General features: G+C 43.6%; 1 protein-coding gene across 4 annotated transcripts in view; it reads right to left on the reverse strand.

Moving 5' to 3' along the window:
* Positions 1-1,603: 1,603 nt before the first annotated feature.
* The window catches only part of LOC148025130 (embryonic stem cell-specific 5-hydroxymethylcytosine-binding protein), a 134,484-nt gene continuing 119,997 nt past the window's right edge, over positions 1,604-16,090 (reverse strand). For 2 of the 4 annotated variants that reach the window (XM_087694849.1, XM_087694852.1), the window contains exon 8: positions 1,604-2,636. In XM_087694849.1, coding sequence (XP_087550975.1) covers positions 2,202-2,636 — 435 coding nt within the window. In that variant the 3' untranslated portion in view covers positions 1,604-2,201. The remainder of the gene's footprint in view (positions 2,637-16,090) is intronic. The other 2 variants (XM_087694853.1, XM_087694851.1) reach the window with 2 other exon arrangements.

Genomic DNA, 16,090 nt, shown 5'->3' on the forward strand with positions numbered 1-16,090 from the left:
GGAAGATGGAGGCTCCAAGTGAAGATGGGGCATGCCTTTGTGAAATCTAGCATGAAATTTGTGATGTGGTTGGTAAAAACTTCATTCAACTTCAAGATTGTTAAAATAACCTCTTAGGCAACAAAACACCACCACCTAGACATTGTGACAATTATTACAAGGTGCGCTTATCAACAACAAGACAAATGCACCAATATTGGTTGCTAACATGCTATGTGGAGAGTTGCGTGAACAAGGGCTATGCAAAGGCAACCTGCACCGACATTTTGAAATGGAAAGCTTGTTGGTGACCAACTACAATCAATGTTGGCGATGAAGAAGGATCTAGTAGTAAAAGTTGGGAGAATCCAAAGTGAAAATGTGTTATCCCTTAGTTCTCTAGTTGAAGCAACTTCTTGAGCCAATTGTACTTCCAAACTTTATGCATTTTGTTATAAATCAAAGTTAGCTAGCCCTCCATTAGATTATAAATTTGCTAAATACTTGAGGACTAGTATTCACTTCATTTTGGACAACTAAACAAGAGCAAGGGAAGGAATGATGATGGGCAAGAAATGGCAAAAGCACATGAGCATGGAACAGCAAAGAAAGGTGGTGGCTATACTAGGAATAACTAATATTATGTACCCTTGTAGAGAAGAGGAGAAATTAACCCTATAAGTCGACATTCATATTAATGACTTTGAATTATATTCATCTTTTAATTGACAACTTACTACCTAATTTTGCAATTGCACTACATTTTACAAGTGTTAAAGTGCTTGAGATGATGTTGGAGGTGGCTCAATTAACTGGCAACATTGCAAAGCTTTCCCTTGCACTACAAGTTTTATATATTTGCTGGAACTTCAAAACTTCATACTTCTTTTTTGTAGAGTAGGTGGGTTTCTTGTTAATATGTGGTATTTTGTAATGATAAAGTGATTTCAAAGGTTGGTACTCACCCAACGTAACCCTTTTGAAAAGAAATGCCTATGACAAATGTTAAGAAAGAAGAATCCAAAACTTGATGCACTCTGAATCTACATATTCTCCAACTATCTAAGGATTGCCTACAAAATAAATACCTATTAAAATATTTCAAAGTAACATATGATAGGGTGGAACTAAATTTTAATCAACCATACCAAGTAAGCAAAAAGACACCCATTACACTAATTACTCTTTTGAAAAATCAACCCTTAGTATGGAGAGTAGACAAGAACATCTTATTTAAAGGTTAGAAGGCAAAACATCATATGTAAAGGAGAAGGATTTTTGCCTTCAAACCCCAAAAAAGGCCTTTTGTAGGAGAGAGATATTAATCTACAAGTCCTCTAGTAGGAGAGAGATATTAGTCTGCAAGACCAACCTCTAAAAAAACATGCAAATTCTAACACAAGTTGCCTCCATAAGAATCCCTATTGTGGAAATACAATCAATCCTTTCCTTTGACAACAAACGGTTTTGCTTATCCATCGTAGAATACACAATCTAAGAAGGTCAAGTTGGCAAATATTCATACTAGGTGGCCCAAACATGACACATAGATCACCAATTAGAGCCATATTATGAGCTTTCATGATTGCTCATGGCATGGAACAAATCTAACACATTGAAGCACTTGGGGAACCTGTTCTTTTCTTTCATAAATGGTTTGCTTTTTGTGAGCCAAATCTTTTTTTTTTATTCCTTCCTTGCAAGGACTTTCCTCATTACAACCGAGAAATCAAAAGTTGAGCTAGGGTATTCACAAAATTAAAAAGTGCCTCCCTGCCATCTCAAACAAAAGAGAGTTGCTTGCATGTTAAATACCATTCAGAGCACTCCTCTTCACCTTTTAGCGAGACTTACCTGCCTAAAACGAGTGCCCCATTTTAAAAGGTTGATTTGTGTCTTGTGTTCAATTGAGCTTATTCCTCTCTCTTCCTACTCAGCAGTGTATAACCGCTCTTTTGTCCAACATACACGCTATACTTGGAGAGACTATCCATGATGTTATGCAATGCGATTAGCTTTGTGGAAGGAAACCTGCAAAGCCTTTCACGATAGCATACATCATGGCGTCAATGCACCTCATCAGGTAACAGACGTACTTGAAGCTTTCTTCTGTACAACAATGTCTGACTCCATGAGGTAGTACGACCTGCTACAAGTCTTAAACCGGAACAATTGAACCGAGTCAGATTGTGTTTGTCCCTGACGAGCCAAGATAGCGAGCTCTACTGCTTTCCGAAAAAGTTGAGCAATGTCTTTTGCTTCTCTTCTCCAGCCGTTGCTTGTTTCTTGGCTTCGGGAGAAATATCTTCAGGTTGCTTTCTCTTCAAACCTTTTCTGCCGAGATTAAGAGAGGAACCTGTCGCAATCTTTGATTCACTTGGACTACTCTTGCTTTCCTTCACATTGAAATCCTTGTTTTCAGCTGATTCATCGGGATGCCCTGCCTTTGCTGAAATGTCCTTATCTGGTTCCATAGCGGCAACAAAAGCCTTCATTTCTTGTTCATCCATTAAAGACCCACTGGGGAACTTGAGACCTTCCTCTTGAACTGGTTCTTGTTTTTCTGGAGCTGTTTTGTAACATGGCTGGATGGAAGTCTTTTGCTTGCTGAAAAGCTGTGTTAATGAGGATTTATAGTCTACTTCAGTCTTAATCTGCTGGATCATAAAGCATAGGTATAAAAATCAGACCCTCCCCGCATCTCTGCAGAATCTTTAGACAATATAATGAACATACAATCCGTACTGATATGTTCCATCTAAACATGTAAGCCAAATTATGTGCTCTCTAGGATTTCTTTATTTTGGTTGTGTTTTTTAAGTAAAGTTGTAAAACAATCTATAGAAGGCAACCTGTGTCGTATGACCCGAATGAGAGAGGAAAACGCAAGGACCTGACTATCCTGCTTGCATATTAAAGTTGCCATTGCACCAACAACCGTTGATTGCAGAAGCAAGAAAATTGACCAAATTTTTCCAATTTCTAAGACCTAAAACTAAGTGCTTTTAGCAAGCTGTTTCATCTGCAAACAAAGGGCACATAGAACTAGGAAAAAGATAATTGTTCAACCTAATAGCTTGTGCTGTACTAAAGCCCACTTACAGATTCTTTAAAGATATGCAGCGTACATGTTTCCTATTTCTGGCACAGAAACATGAGTTCTACTGGCTTGCTAACGGGCCACTGACTGACAATAGCACCGCTTTAGATGCAGTGTTTCAGTGAAATAGACTCCATCGATGTGTTCCAGATCCTGCTTTTGTAAAAAAGCTTTGTAGAGCACCACACAAGCAAACATGCATAAGTGCGGAGAGTCACAACGACCTTAATAAGCAAAGAAGAGTCAGTTCATAAAGATGTAGACATTGGCCGCCCCATAATTCAAGGATAAAGACATGCATCATTGAAACCATTGACTGATGACTCCTAGCTGTTGTAAAGTAGAGTGTATCCTGACTAGATCATTCATGTATGTTGTGATTATGACACCTTTAAAAGCATCCTTTTGTATAGAATAAGGATGGATCAGTCTTACGACGCTCCTTTGATTGTAGTGAGATAAGTGACCTTGTTTCTTGGGAAAGGAGATTCTATCATAACACCTCAGCATTAACAAACAAGTTTTAAAAACGTCAAAACACTATGCAAAGAAAAGAAATAGAAACTTGGATCCACTAACTCTCCTGATTCACCTCCTTATAATGCAAGTAAATTTCTATTTACATTGTCTCGACTTTCTTATCTGACTTTAAAAGGAAACTTTCAAATAGTACCTATACCTTGGCTTGCTTCATGCCACCAATCTACTCTATGGCGATTTGCATCCACTAGACAACCAATTTCATCTATCACATGTGTGCACATGCACACACACACTTCCTTTTTTTTCCCCGTTTTGGTTGGTGAAACCACTGTTCATTTACTCATAAAGTAAAAATGGTGCAAGAGAATAGACTTCATTTCCAAATATTACCAAGATTTAATTTCCACCAGGTCAAAGATTTATCCTAGTGAAGCATTGCCATGCTTATCAATCTAAGGTGTAGGTAATACACTGCTATATGCCTGCATGAAGGACATTTGTAGTGTTTTCATTTCCAATCCACCGTTTTTTCCTCTTCAACCATTTAAGGCATTGACAAATAAAGCTGCAATTTAAGGCCAATTTTTCTCCAAATGGGTCCATGATGCAGAATAAGAGCATGGGTGTGACAGACAACCATAAAAGATACATATGATCCTCCTCTTCAACCACATCATCAATGTATGCTCTCACACACACACACACACACTCTCCGTGAGAGAGTGTGTGTCTGTGTGTGCAGCTTTATGTTACCTTAGTAGTCATGCCATAGGGCTCCCAACCCATAGACCCAAGTTTGATTCTTCTTTTTATCCCTATCTCTAGATCACCAGAGAACTCAAGACCTGGTCACCATGCATTCAAACTACCACCTAACCTTCTCTTTCTTTTTCTTTTTTGGAAAACTAACCCTCTCTCTTTCTATGTACTGGCATCCCTACCACGACCTGCCAGTCACCCCCACCCCCTCTCTTTGCCCCACCATCCCTGCCACTCCCACCTCTTTCTTTGCCTTGTCCCACAATCCCTGCCCTGCCTCACCAGCCACTCCTGTCCTCTCTCTCTGCCCTCTCTCATGTCTCCTGCCCTGCGCCTACCCTGCCCATCACGCTTGCCCTCTCTCTCTGCGTTGTCGCACCTTTCCTGCCTTGTCTCTGTCACACCCTGCCCCACCCTGCCCCTGTTCACTGTGCTGCAAAATTCCCTGTTCAAGAACCCATGCCAAAGAATCCAACTTGCACATTTAAAAACAACATACCAATCTGAATTAGGATCAAGGCATACACTCAAACACTAGGAGCTACCTTTAGTCTTCATGAGGCATGTAGTAATTGGTAACAGTTGATTGCCAACTACATCAATAGGGCCAAGAAAGAAGCTGGCAACGACCTCAAGACAGTGAACCGATAGCTTGTAGAGAGGATCAAGAAGTTGGAGAAAGAAGTGTATCACTCCATGCGAGAGTCACCAGTCAAGATGAAGAGATTAACACTCTAAAAAACAAGCTGGAAGAGGCTCCTGAGTCCTATGTTAGAAGGAGAAACATAGCTCCATGTCATTGATGAGCTTACAAGAATCAGAGAAGTCCATCTACAAGAGGAGGAAAAGACAAAAAAAGATGCCTCTTCTCGGATAGAAGTGCTCGAAAAGTCACAAAATTTACAAAGGCGACAAAACAATGGATACTGATGGTGTAGAAGGGCAAACAATAACTAACAAACTCCACTCCCACCAGTATAATCATAAGTGACACTTTGGAAGAACAATGAAAGAGGTTCATATGCAACTAGTTGGGTTAAAAGTCTGTGAAATAGTGGAGGAGGACACCAAATAGTTAAAATGGGAAGATAGGCATCAATGAAACCCCACGCACATCAGTCTAGAGAGTAGATAAAAAGATCAAATAAGCAGAATAAAATGGATAAGAGCTCAAAGGGACATGCTCGTACATTCCCTACATCGGAGGCTAAGAAAGACTTCTTCACACAATGCATGACATTAAAGGGAACATGTGTGTTTCTGGGAGATAGCCTTACCCCTCCATAGCAAGCCCACATGAGGGAGTCTATGCCCAAAATTAAGGCAGCTAGAGAGGAAGGTAAACTGGCCTTCTACAGGGAAGGAAGAGTTGTAATCTTGGAGAAGTGCACCAAATGATGGTGCGAGACCTATGGAACACATCTGAAAAGTAGTAGGGAATTACAATGGCTCACTATGACTGCACATGGGTGTATTCGAGGAGACTTATTAGCGACTGTGACATTATCTTCTATTCAGAGATACACCAGGGAAGCTCCCATGTGTGATTGGATAAAGTTGGGACTCAACACATAGGATAGGGACATGGCAACCGTAGCTCAAATAGGGTGGAAGTCTTGTTTAGAGAGCAATAAGTGATCACGAATATTCCAGTCCGTAATCCTAAATTCTTAGAGCTCATGGTACTACTACTAGGGATTAAATCAATGGCATGATCCTTTGGCCTTTCAAGTGGTAACTCTCCTAGCAAAGACACTGAGAAACAATATTTATATTCCTTTCAAAGTGCTACGTGCTCTTTATTCAACTTAGATACATTACGCATTGATTCATTATCATCATGACTTTTGGTAAATGTGTTGAAAGGTGATTTTCAATTATTTGGAAATGGCCAAAGCTGATACAACATCCATAGACTTCCCTTTCAGTTTTACATCCAAAGGATGGGCCTTGCCCTTATGTTGAAGGGTTACCACCTTCACATATGTATCAACCATTGCATGCATCCTATGGCAAAAGGGCATACCAAGCAGTACATAACATCCATCAAGTGGTGCAACAAAAAATTCTTCACTCTCACATAACTCTAGATATGTAAACAAAGTTTCCCAATGATGGGTGTGACTTGCTCAACATGGCCACAACATGTGATTCCACCCTCCACCATAGGTCCCATCTCATTCTCTCTAATATCAAGTTTTGCAGCCATGTCTATAGAGATGAAGTTGCATAAGTTTCCACACCTACTCTCCTAAATCCAAGTGTAATCCATGTAGAGGTATCCTTTGGTAAACGCAATATCTCCATCCATCTACCAAAGAGGTGGTTGGGTCTAGGTCAATGTGCCACTTCCTCTCGAAGTGAGCCACTACTTTGATCCTCTGTATGGAGCATCAAATGAAAGTTGTCCAATCTAGGTCCTCTCGCTAGAGATGACAATCTTCCTCAATCATCAAACCAAATATCCTATCTATTCTAGTAGTAAAGACTACTAGAAGAATATCTCCTCTAGAGAAGATAGAAATCCAAGTTTGAGAGGTAGTCATTTGTTGCCATTCCATATCTATCAACATTAAGCATAACATTGTGTGGACCAACATCAATGCTATGTGTCCCAAATATGCTAGGAGCACCAGATACATTGCCAAACATTCTCATTTTTGTGAACCGTGGACCACACCAACATGGCTATACATAGGATTTTGCATACCGCTAGCCATATCTGGATACATTAATCCATACATTCCATGCATGCCTTCCTGCATACCAAATGCATTTGTGCCATACATACCAAAAGGAACAATACCATGACCAAACATTGCATAGAACATGGAGCCACCATCATAGTACCTTGGATGACCCACATTTGGATATGTTTCTTACTATCCAAATGGCATAGTGTTGGCGTTTCCAAGATTGCCATGCATCTACTATTCTTGCCCTAGAGCAAGCATTTGCATTTGCTCAGTAGTGGCATTAGGTGCATTTTGATGATATGTTGCCTCTGTTGGAAGAGAGGGGAAGAGTCAGAGTGGAGCGGAAGATGAGTCTCAACTCATTGTTGTTCTTCTTTCATTATTCTTCCATCATACAAACTGAAAGAGACTTACATACATAGGTATGACTAACCAAGACTAACTGTGGTTAAGTCATTGACTACACTGACTTATTGAATGTTACACACGTGTACTGTATACAGCTGTATTCAGCTAATGTCGGTCACACACATAAAGATAGACTGATTGAAGAGTAGCGGGAGCTTGATATTCTAACACTCTCCCTCAAGCTCAAACCATTTGATAAACTCGAAGTAACTGTTTGAAATATATGAATTTTTCTTTATCAAGAGACTTGGTAAATATATCTGCTACCTAGTCCTTAGTCTTCACATGAATCAAGTCAATCTGCCTGTAAAAACCATTTCTCTGATGAAATGGTAGTGAACCTCAATATGTTTGGACCTAGCATGGTAGACACGATTGCTAGCCAACATAACACTGTTGAGATTATCACAATGCAATCTCACTCTGTTTTTCAGATGTATTCCCAAGTCTTTCAACAGTTTCATCAACTAAACTGCTTATCAAGCCGCTAAGGCAGCTCCTCTGTACTCAGCTTCTGTACTCGACAATGCAACAGTAGGCTGTTTCTTACTCTACCAACTATTCATATTGTTGCCCAATCCAAATGCATAACCACTGGTTAACCTCCTGTCATAGGCAAAACCAACCCAATCAGCATCAGTAAACCCTATTAAGTCAAGGGATTTTCCATATGCATAAAATAGCCCATAATCTTGTAGTACCCTTTACATATCTCATGATCCTCCTGACTGCATCTAAATATGGTTAGCGAGGCCTCTGCATAAACATACTAATCAGCCCCACTGCATAACATAAGTCAGGACCGGTAATAGTCAAGTATATCAAGCTGCCCATCATCTGTCGATACATGGTCACATTCTCTATGTCATTCCCAACATCAATCTACAGCTTGACATTCTGATCAAGAGGTGTCTCCATAGGCTTGCATTCAGCCATACCATACTTTTGTAACATGTTACGAGCATACTGCTTCTATAGCAACCATATACCTTGAGGCGTAGAGACTACCTCAATCCTAAGAAAATACTTTAGTTCACCAAGGTCTTTGACTCTGAATTCAGCCTGTAAACATGATTTAATTTCAGCAATGCCCTCTTCATCATCTCCAATGATGATAAAATCATCTACATAAACCACCATAAACATATATTCATGATCTGTCTTCTTCGTGAACAAACTGTGATCTGCATCATCCAATCTAAATCCATGTTGCTGTAAATAACTGTTGATCCGAGCATTCCATGCCTCTAGGTGCCTGTTTCAATCCATATAAAGCCTTTTTCAGCTTACATACATGTGTAGGAAAGTCCGGGTAAACATAGCCTTCAAGCTGCTCCATATATACTTCCTCAACCTAATCACCGTTCAAGAAAGCATTCTTGACGCCCATTTGTCATAATTTTCAGCCTTTGCATGCTGCCAAAGCAATGGCAGTTCTGACTATTGCCATTTTAGCCACCGGACTGAAAGTCTCTCCTCATAGTCAAGGCCATATTGTTGTGCATGCCCTTTTGCAACCAGCCTGGCCTTATTGCGTTCTAACGAACCATCTAACTTGTACTTAACCATGTACATTGTACACCCATTTGCAACTAATGGGAACTTTGCCTTCAAGCAACTCAACCAATTCCCATGTCTCATTTTCAGCCAGGGCTACATACTCCTCATCCATGGCAGCATACTAGTTATCATCTGTAACTGCATCATCAAACTTTGAAGGTTCTTTGTAACCTGTCACACTAGCCATATATGCATAATAGCGGGCTGAATAACCAGTGTATGTAAACCTGTCAACTAGTTTTCTGACTCTCTCAAATCTCCGTAATTGTGGCTCACTTTGAGCTTGCCTCTCATGAGGCGGTACATAACGACTCTGCCTTGCTCCAGGCATCATAACAGACGGAATGCCCAACTCACTATCCAAACTGTTGTTGTTAGATGACTCGTAACTTGCTGTAAGTGGACCTGTCACATCCTCAAGTATCTTTTCTTTTCCCTTATCCAATCTCCCCCTTACTGACATATCCGTATCAGTGGACTAGAAGTACAACTCCGCAAGCGTTCTAACCAAGGACTTACTGTAGATGACCCATCACCTGTAGGACCACTCATAGATGTACTCACTGTAGGTGTATTTTTAGCATTACTAGTGTTGGCCGATCCATCAGTAGCCATTGCAACAGGATTACCATACCACGATGCCAGCTCATCAAACACAACATCTCTACCAATCACTTGTAAGCTTTCCGGTCTTGTGCATAACCAAGGAACACACTCTTGATAGCTTCAGGATCCCATTTCTTTCTCTTTTCATCAAGAACATACACACATGCAATGCTGCCAAATACCTTCAAGTGTGAAATGTCAGGCTTATGATCATACAACCTCTCATATAGAGTTACATCATGAATCCCTACTGTAGGGGTTCTATTCAACATATAGACAGCAGTCACTACTGCTTTAACCTAATAACCATTTGGCAAATTCTTCTCATTCAGCATAGCTATTGCCGATTCCATCAGTACCCTATTTTTCCGTTCTACTACACCATTTTGCTGCGGTGTATAGCTGCAAGTCAACTGTCTTCCGATCCCATGTTTAGCAAGGTACCTGTCAAAGTAATTAGAGACATATTCTCCACCTTCATCTGATCTAAGACATGAAATTTTACAACTCAACTCATTTTCAACATGCTTCTTGAAGTCCTTGAATGCATCAAACACATCATCCTTATATTTCAATATGTAAAGCCAAGTATACCTGCGCTTAAATCATCAATGAAGGATACATAGTAACAAGCACCACCAAACGAAGCATTATGAGACGAACCCCATACATCTAAATGTACCAACTGCAAGGGTCATGAGCTATTCCGTACATGTCTCATAAATGGAAACCTTGCCTGCTTTCCAAACTAACATACATCACATACATGTCCAAAGTCATGATACTTGAACTTAGACAGTCCAAGCACAATCTCCTTCTGCTACATAGATTTCAGCTTTTGTATATTCACATGGCCAATCCGCTTATGCCATATCTCAACATCCCGTATAGCACCATCATCATGTGCAAACATGGCTGCTTTCAATTCTGGAATTGACGCATCAAGAGTAAACATTCTGCAATCTCTTCGGTCTCTAGCAATAATTTGTAACCATTACCATATTCTTCAACAAAGCATCCATCTCTATTGAATCTCACTTGCAGATTTTGTTCTGCCATTTGTCCAACTGACAAAAGGTTCTTGGTTATTGTAGGTACATGTAGTACATCATGTAGGCTCTTTTTCTTGCCATCAGGCATCAACAACGGAACAATTTCTATGTGGTGCTGAATGTCATGTTGGGTGTCATCCCCAGTACACACATAACCATGTGAATCTGCAACCATCTCATCAAACCATTCTCCATGGGGTGTCATATGATTTTAAGCCCCTGAATCAATGTACCATCTCTCATCTCTGTTTTGCCTAGATGCATTCTTAGATACATGCTGCATGGTGTTGAGAAACCCTTCACCCGCAATTTGCGTTTTTTGCATTTCTACATTTTGCATTTAGGGTTTGCAGCCCCAAAAAGGGGCGCCATCCTAGACTGACTATGCCTATTTATAGGCCACTCTCTCATTCATTCCTCACGGCTGATTGATTCAGTCCGTCACCTCTTCTCTCCAGCCTCTCCAGTACCCTCACATCCCTTCAGGAGGACATTGCAGTTCGTGGTTTGTGGTTGTCTTCATTATCTTCCTTGTGCTACGGCACTCTTGTTCCCTTGTATCACATTCACTCCATGATTCGGAACTTCATCTCCCCGCCAACCCTATTGTCTCGCCGGTACATCATCTTTTGACATGGTATCAGACTCGATCCGCTCACCTAGCAGCGAAGATCCTCCACTCCAGTGAAGGCAAAGACCGGTGGCGGATTCAACATCCGCTTCTCTTCTTCTTCCGCTGCATCAAAATCTTGTTTTTGCAGGTTTCAAGTGTTTTCAACTTGCTGCCCACACCCCTTTCGTGGAGGATATCGCAGTCTCAGTTATCCCTTGTTATCATCTACAGTCTGGCGCCTATTTCCAGCCTTCCACCCGCAGTTTGCAGTTGTTTACAGTAGAACGACTGTTGTTGATCACTATCCATTCAGAAAACAATCACGTTTTTGCAAATCTCAGGTATTTCAGCTTGCTGCCCACACCCCGGATGTGGAGGACATCGCGGTCCAAGCTGGCCATTGCTGTCTACAACAGTTTGGCACCTATTTCCAGCCTCTCACACACTGTTCGGAGTTGATTTCAGCATATTAACTGCTACTGTTGTTTTTTTCCTGCGTTTTTAGTCTTTCTCTCTATTGCAAGTTGTCCTGCCTACGTTTTTAGTCTTTCTCTCTCCTGCTGCCTGCATCTTTAGTCTTTCTCTCATCTGCTGCCTACGTTTTTAGTCTTTCTCTCTCTTTTTGCCTGCGTTTTTAGTATTTTTCTCTCCTCACCTCGTTTTTCTATTGGTTGCAATCTCTTACTGCTGATAGCATCCTCCTCCCACTGGCAGCTCACTTCCAACCCTTCCACTGTCCTTCCACCCCTTGAGGCAAATATTGCTGTTCGTGCTTCACACTGCCCTCACACCCCTTGAGGCGGACATTGCGATTCGGTGTTCATGGTAGCTGACCTCTTCCTTCTTCAGCAAGGCGCACTGGTATCCATGGCTTCTTTACCAACAGATAACCAGACTACTGGGTGCTCCTACTATGGCATCTCCGGACACACCACCAATGCTTGCCGACTTCGACCTTTGCTCCCCACCCCCCCGAGTATATGCATCTTCCACCAGGCACTCCTTGTGCCACCTCTCATTTCTGGGCCACAGAGATCGTTCTACATCGGCTATCAAAGTACTATGCTCAAGGCAATAAGACGCATCCGACATGCCCTGAGTCTTTTCGGGCACATGGGGGATCAATTAGCGCTACGACCTCCTGGAGATCGTCACAATGCCAGCAGCAGTCTTCTCCCATATATTTTCAGGTACAGTGGCTTCCACGACCTACGGATTTGCAGTCCACTCCATCGAGAGACAATGATTGTTTGATACCGTCTCCTCATCAATCTACTCCTTCGAGAGACAGTGGCTGCTCGACTCCTTCCTCTTCTTCGGCTACCCAGTTTGCTCCACTGAGAGACAACAACTGTTACCCACATCTTGCTCATTCTAAGCTCTACGCTTCCCCACCCTCGACTACTCATGTTTGAGAGGCTACCTCTGGGAGCTCTTCAGCACCCCAAATACCTTCTTCGGCATGACCGGCAGCACTTCCTTCGGTCATCCGACATTTCGGAGTCCATGATCCATGAGTTTTTGGATTCCCTATCTACTTCAAAGAGGGATTCAGAGGGGAACGTTATTTCTTTGCCCTCAGAGGGGACATCTACTTCTTCTTCGACTTCAGCGGGAGCCCCTCCATCTCCCACCTTAGAGGGGGAACCTACTCCACATGAAGTTCTTCACCCATTCTCTCTACTTTCTTAGGGTGGCTGTCTTTGACCAATCATCTCTTATACTGATACCCAAGATCTTCAAGTACCACCTAGATCGAGACCTCGAAGGTTCAACCGCGACTTGGTGACGAGGCCTTCGTATTCCTTCCAGCATGGATGCACGGAGCTAATGGCTTTTCTCCCGAGGTTGAGTTTCGGGTTCTCCAGTTCACTCTATCTACTGTTCTTTACTGCAATTTACCTTTCAAGTGGAAATCTTGGATCTTCGGGATCCTCTACATCTTCTTCCTCCTCTTCTCTTCTTGCCTTGGTCACTTGGTTAGCATGGAGCCACCTCCTGAGATCGAGTACAGACATATCCTTATGGTTCTCGGCATTACACAAAGTCCGGCATTCCTCCTATGCATTGCATGTTTTCATCATCTTTGTACTAGGGCACTTGGGCAAGTGAACAATTTCCCCACGAGGGACATTGTCCAAGTGGCACCTGCTGCATGAGCATTCTTGAGCATGTAGCATTGCATCTCCACCTCACTCTTCTCTTGTTCCCCTTTTTGGGCCTGAGAGGGGGTGTTGAGAAACCCTTCACCCGCAGTTTGCATTTCTGCATTTTGCGTTTAGGGTTTGCAGCCCCAAAAAGGGGCACCATCCTAGACTGACTATGCCTATTTATAGGCCACCCTCTCATTCATTCCTCACGGCTCATTCATTCAGTCTCTCACCTCCTCTCCAGCCTCTCCACTACCCTCACACCCCTTTAGGAGGACATTGCGGTTCGTGGTTCGTGGCTGTCTTCATCATCTTTCTTATGCTACGGCACTCTTGTTCTTTTGTATCACATTCACTCCATGATTCGGAACTTCATCATTCCATTCATCAGAGTTTCTTCTCTCTTCTCTTCTCTTCTCCATGTTTGCCGAGTTCACTCCATGTTCCTCCCCGCCAACCCTACTGTCTCGCTGATACGTCATCTTTTGGCACATGGCAAACAATTTGTCAGTCTGCTCATCATGAGCACCGCTAGAAGATGCAAAGTACCCATCCTGTTTGCCCTTTGCCTTCATATCTCCCTACTTCTTTTAACAATCCTTTGCAATGTGTCCATATCTACCGCACTAATGATAGTCCTTATCTCTGTTTGACTGATCATTTGACTCCCATGAACCAGATCCACCACCTCTACCATGGGGTGATCTCCCCCTGCCTCTAAAGTCGCCAAATCCACATTAACCCTGTGTATTTGTGCCATGCTAGGCATTTTGTTGATGCTGTCTATAAGCATTTCGAATGTCTCCTCGACCTCAAAAAGAGCCTACATCACAAAGAACAGACCCTGGCCGCCCTAGGTACGCATGAAGTGACCACAGAGCTCCCGACGAGCCCTGGACTCGCCCTGCACCTGATCTCATCGGCTGCGGAGGGAATGGATGATGGAGGTCCATAGCTCTGCTAAGGTCGCAAGTGTTGAAAGTCTCTCTCCGCCGAAAGCCACCTGGCATCGCCCCTTCCAAATATGCCATCCAGTAAGACTCCCTATGATCTCCCATATCTCCGAGCAGTCTGCTATGGGCTCCAGTATCTAATGGATGGGTAGAGTCTCCAGACCAACCACAGCGCATGATCCTGCCTCGATCATGAATATCGTGTCCTACATCCCAGCCTCATACAAAAGGTAACGGCCCTAGCTGACTACCTGCCAATAGAAAGCTTCCCATGAGATACACCCAAGACTGGGTGCTATACGTCAAAGGATACGGTATGCTCCTCTCCACGCGAGCTGCGCCTCCTTACAAGACCAAAGGCAGTGCTTTGGGGTTTCCAGAGGCTGCTATGTGCAACGCTTACAACCTCCCTCTTGCATCTGGGCAAGCCAGCTTCCCACCGCCAAGCCTCCATGTGCCACTAGCCATAAAAAATACAACACCCTCCTCGGCCTCCAACTATCCCATAGGTGGCACCAAAAGATCCGTCGGAAGGACTCCGTGATGCTGTGCTCCGCCCAGTGCCTGCTGCGTGACGGCGCCCAGTCCATATCCTCCTGCATCAGTACATGTCTGCCAATCCTGACACTATACTCTAGGAATCTGGCTGGCTTTTTGGTGACCGCACAGGCCAGCCATAGCCACTCTCCTAGATCCCACTCCAACTCATCAAGTGGTCCGCCCTCCCAGATCCAAAGCCGCCACTCCTTGAGCTCCTTCCAGAAAACATAGGGGTCCAGTCGCCAAGTTTTTCCCTAAAGACCCACCACCCGAATCCTTCTCCATGAAAGGGTGGCAATCCCCTCATCCTGCTGCCCTCTGTCAAGGGCCAAACATCCCCCCTCCTGAACCGTGAAGGTCCCCTGGGGGGCGCCACCCACTCTACTTGCCACCTGAAGGGAGATGCCTGCTGGAGAGAACCTAGCTGCCCATACCTCCCTGGGCTCTATCGGCTCTCGTATCGGGGGGGCAAGCCACTTTGGAGCTATTGCTGCGTCTATCTCTCTTCTCCTCAACTCCACTCCTCTCGTGCAACCTGATACTCGCTGCAGCAGCTGCTCGTTCGCCATCCTGTACACCTCCTGCCATGTCCTGATGGAAGGAGCCGGGCTAGCCTCCCACCCAGCCCACTGGATGTGGGGGCGCTCACCTATCTGTGCCCCTTCCCTATCTTTGACCTGGAGGTTCCTGATCACCGGCTAACAGTCTATTCCTCCTGGCAACCTGGGGGGCCCTGGATTAGGGCCTTACGAGACCCTACCACATGCAGAGTAGGCTCCGAAGAAAAGGTGATCTGGGCTGACGTGAAGATCCATCTCAGGGACAGCCTCGACTCACCGCCAAGCCTCGGTTTCCAATACTGAAGGCCCTTCTGCAATAAGACCTTCCAAGTCTACCCCCCTGGTGTGAGACCGTGGACAACTAGCTTGCCCAAGAGGGCCATACTTTGATACTCTGGGTCTATGATCCCAAGCCCTCCCTCTGATTGATGTCATATGATGGTCGCCCACGCCACCTTGGCCCTGGAGTCCCTGGAGCAATCAGACCCAAACCAAAGAAAATTCCGCACTAGGAGGCGAAGTTGCCCTACGCACGATGAAGAGAAGAACCAACACGAGGCGATGTATCAGGCCGTCACTAGGAGGACCTGGTTAACTACCAAGGCTCGACCGGCTAGTGAGAGGCGAACCA

The sequence above is a fragment of the Lygodium microphyllum genome, chromosome 15 (assembly GCF_053477565.2).
Source record: "Lygodium microphyllum isolate KBCC chromosome 15, Lygodium_microphyllum_v1.1.10, whole genome shotgun sequence".
NCBI lineage: Eukaryota > Viridiplantae > Streptophyta > Polypodiopsida > Schizaeales > Lygodiaceae > Lygodium > Lygodium microphyllum.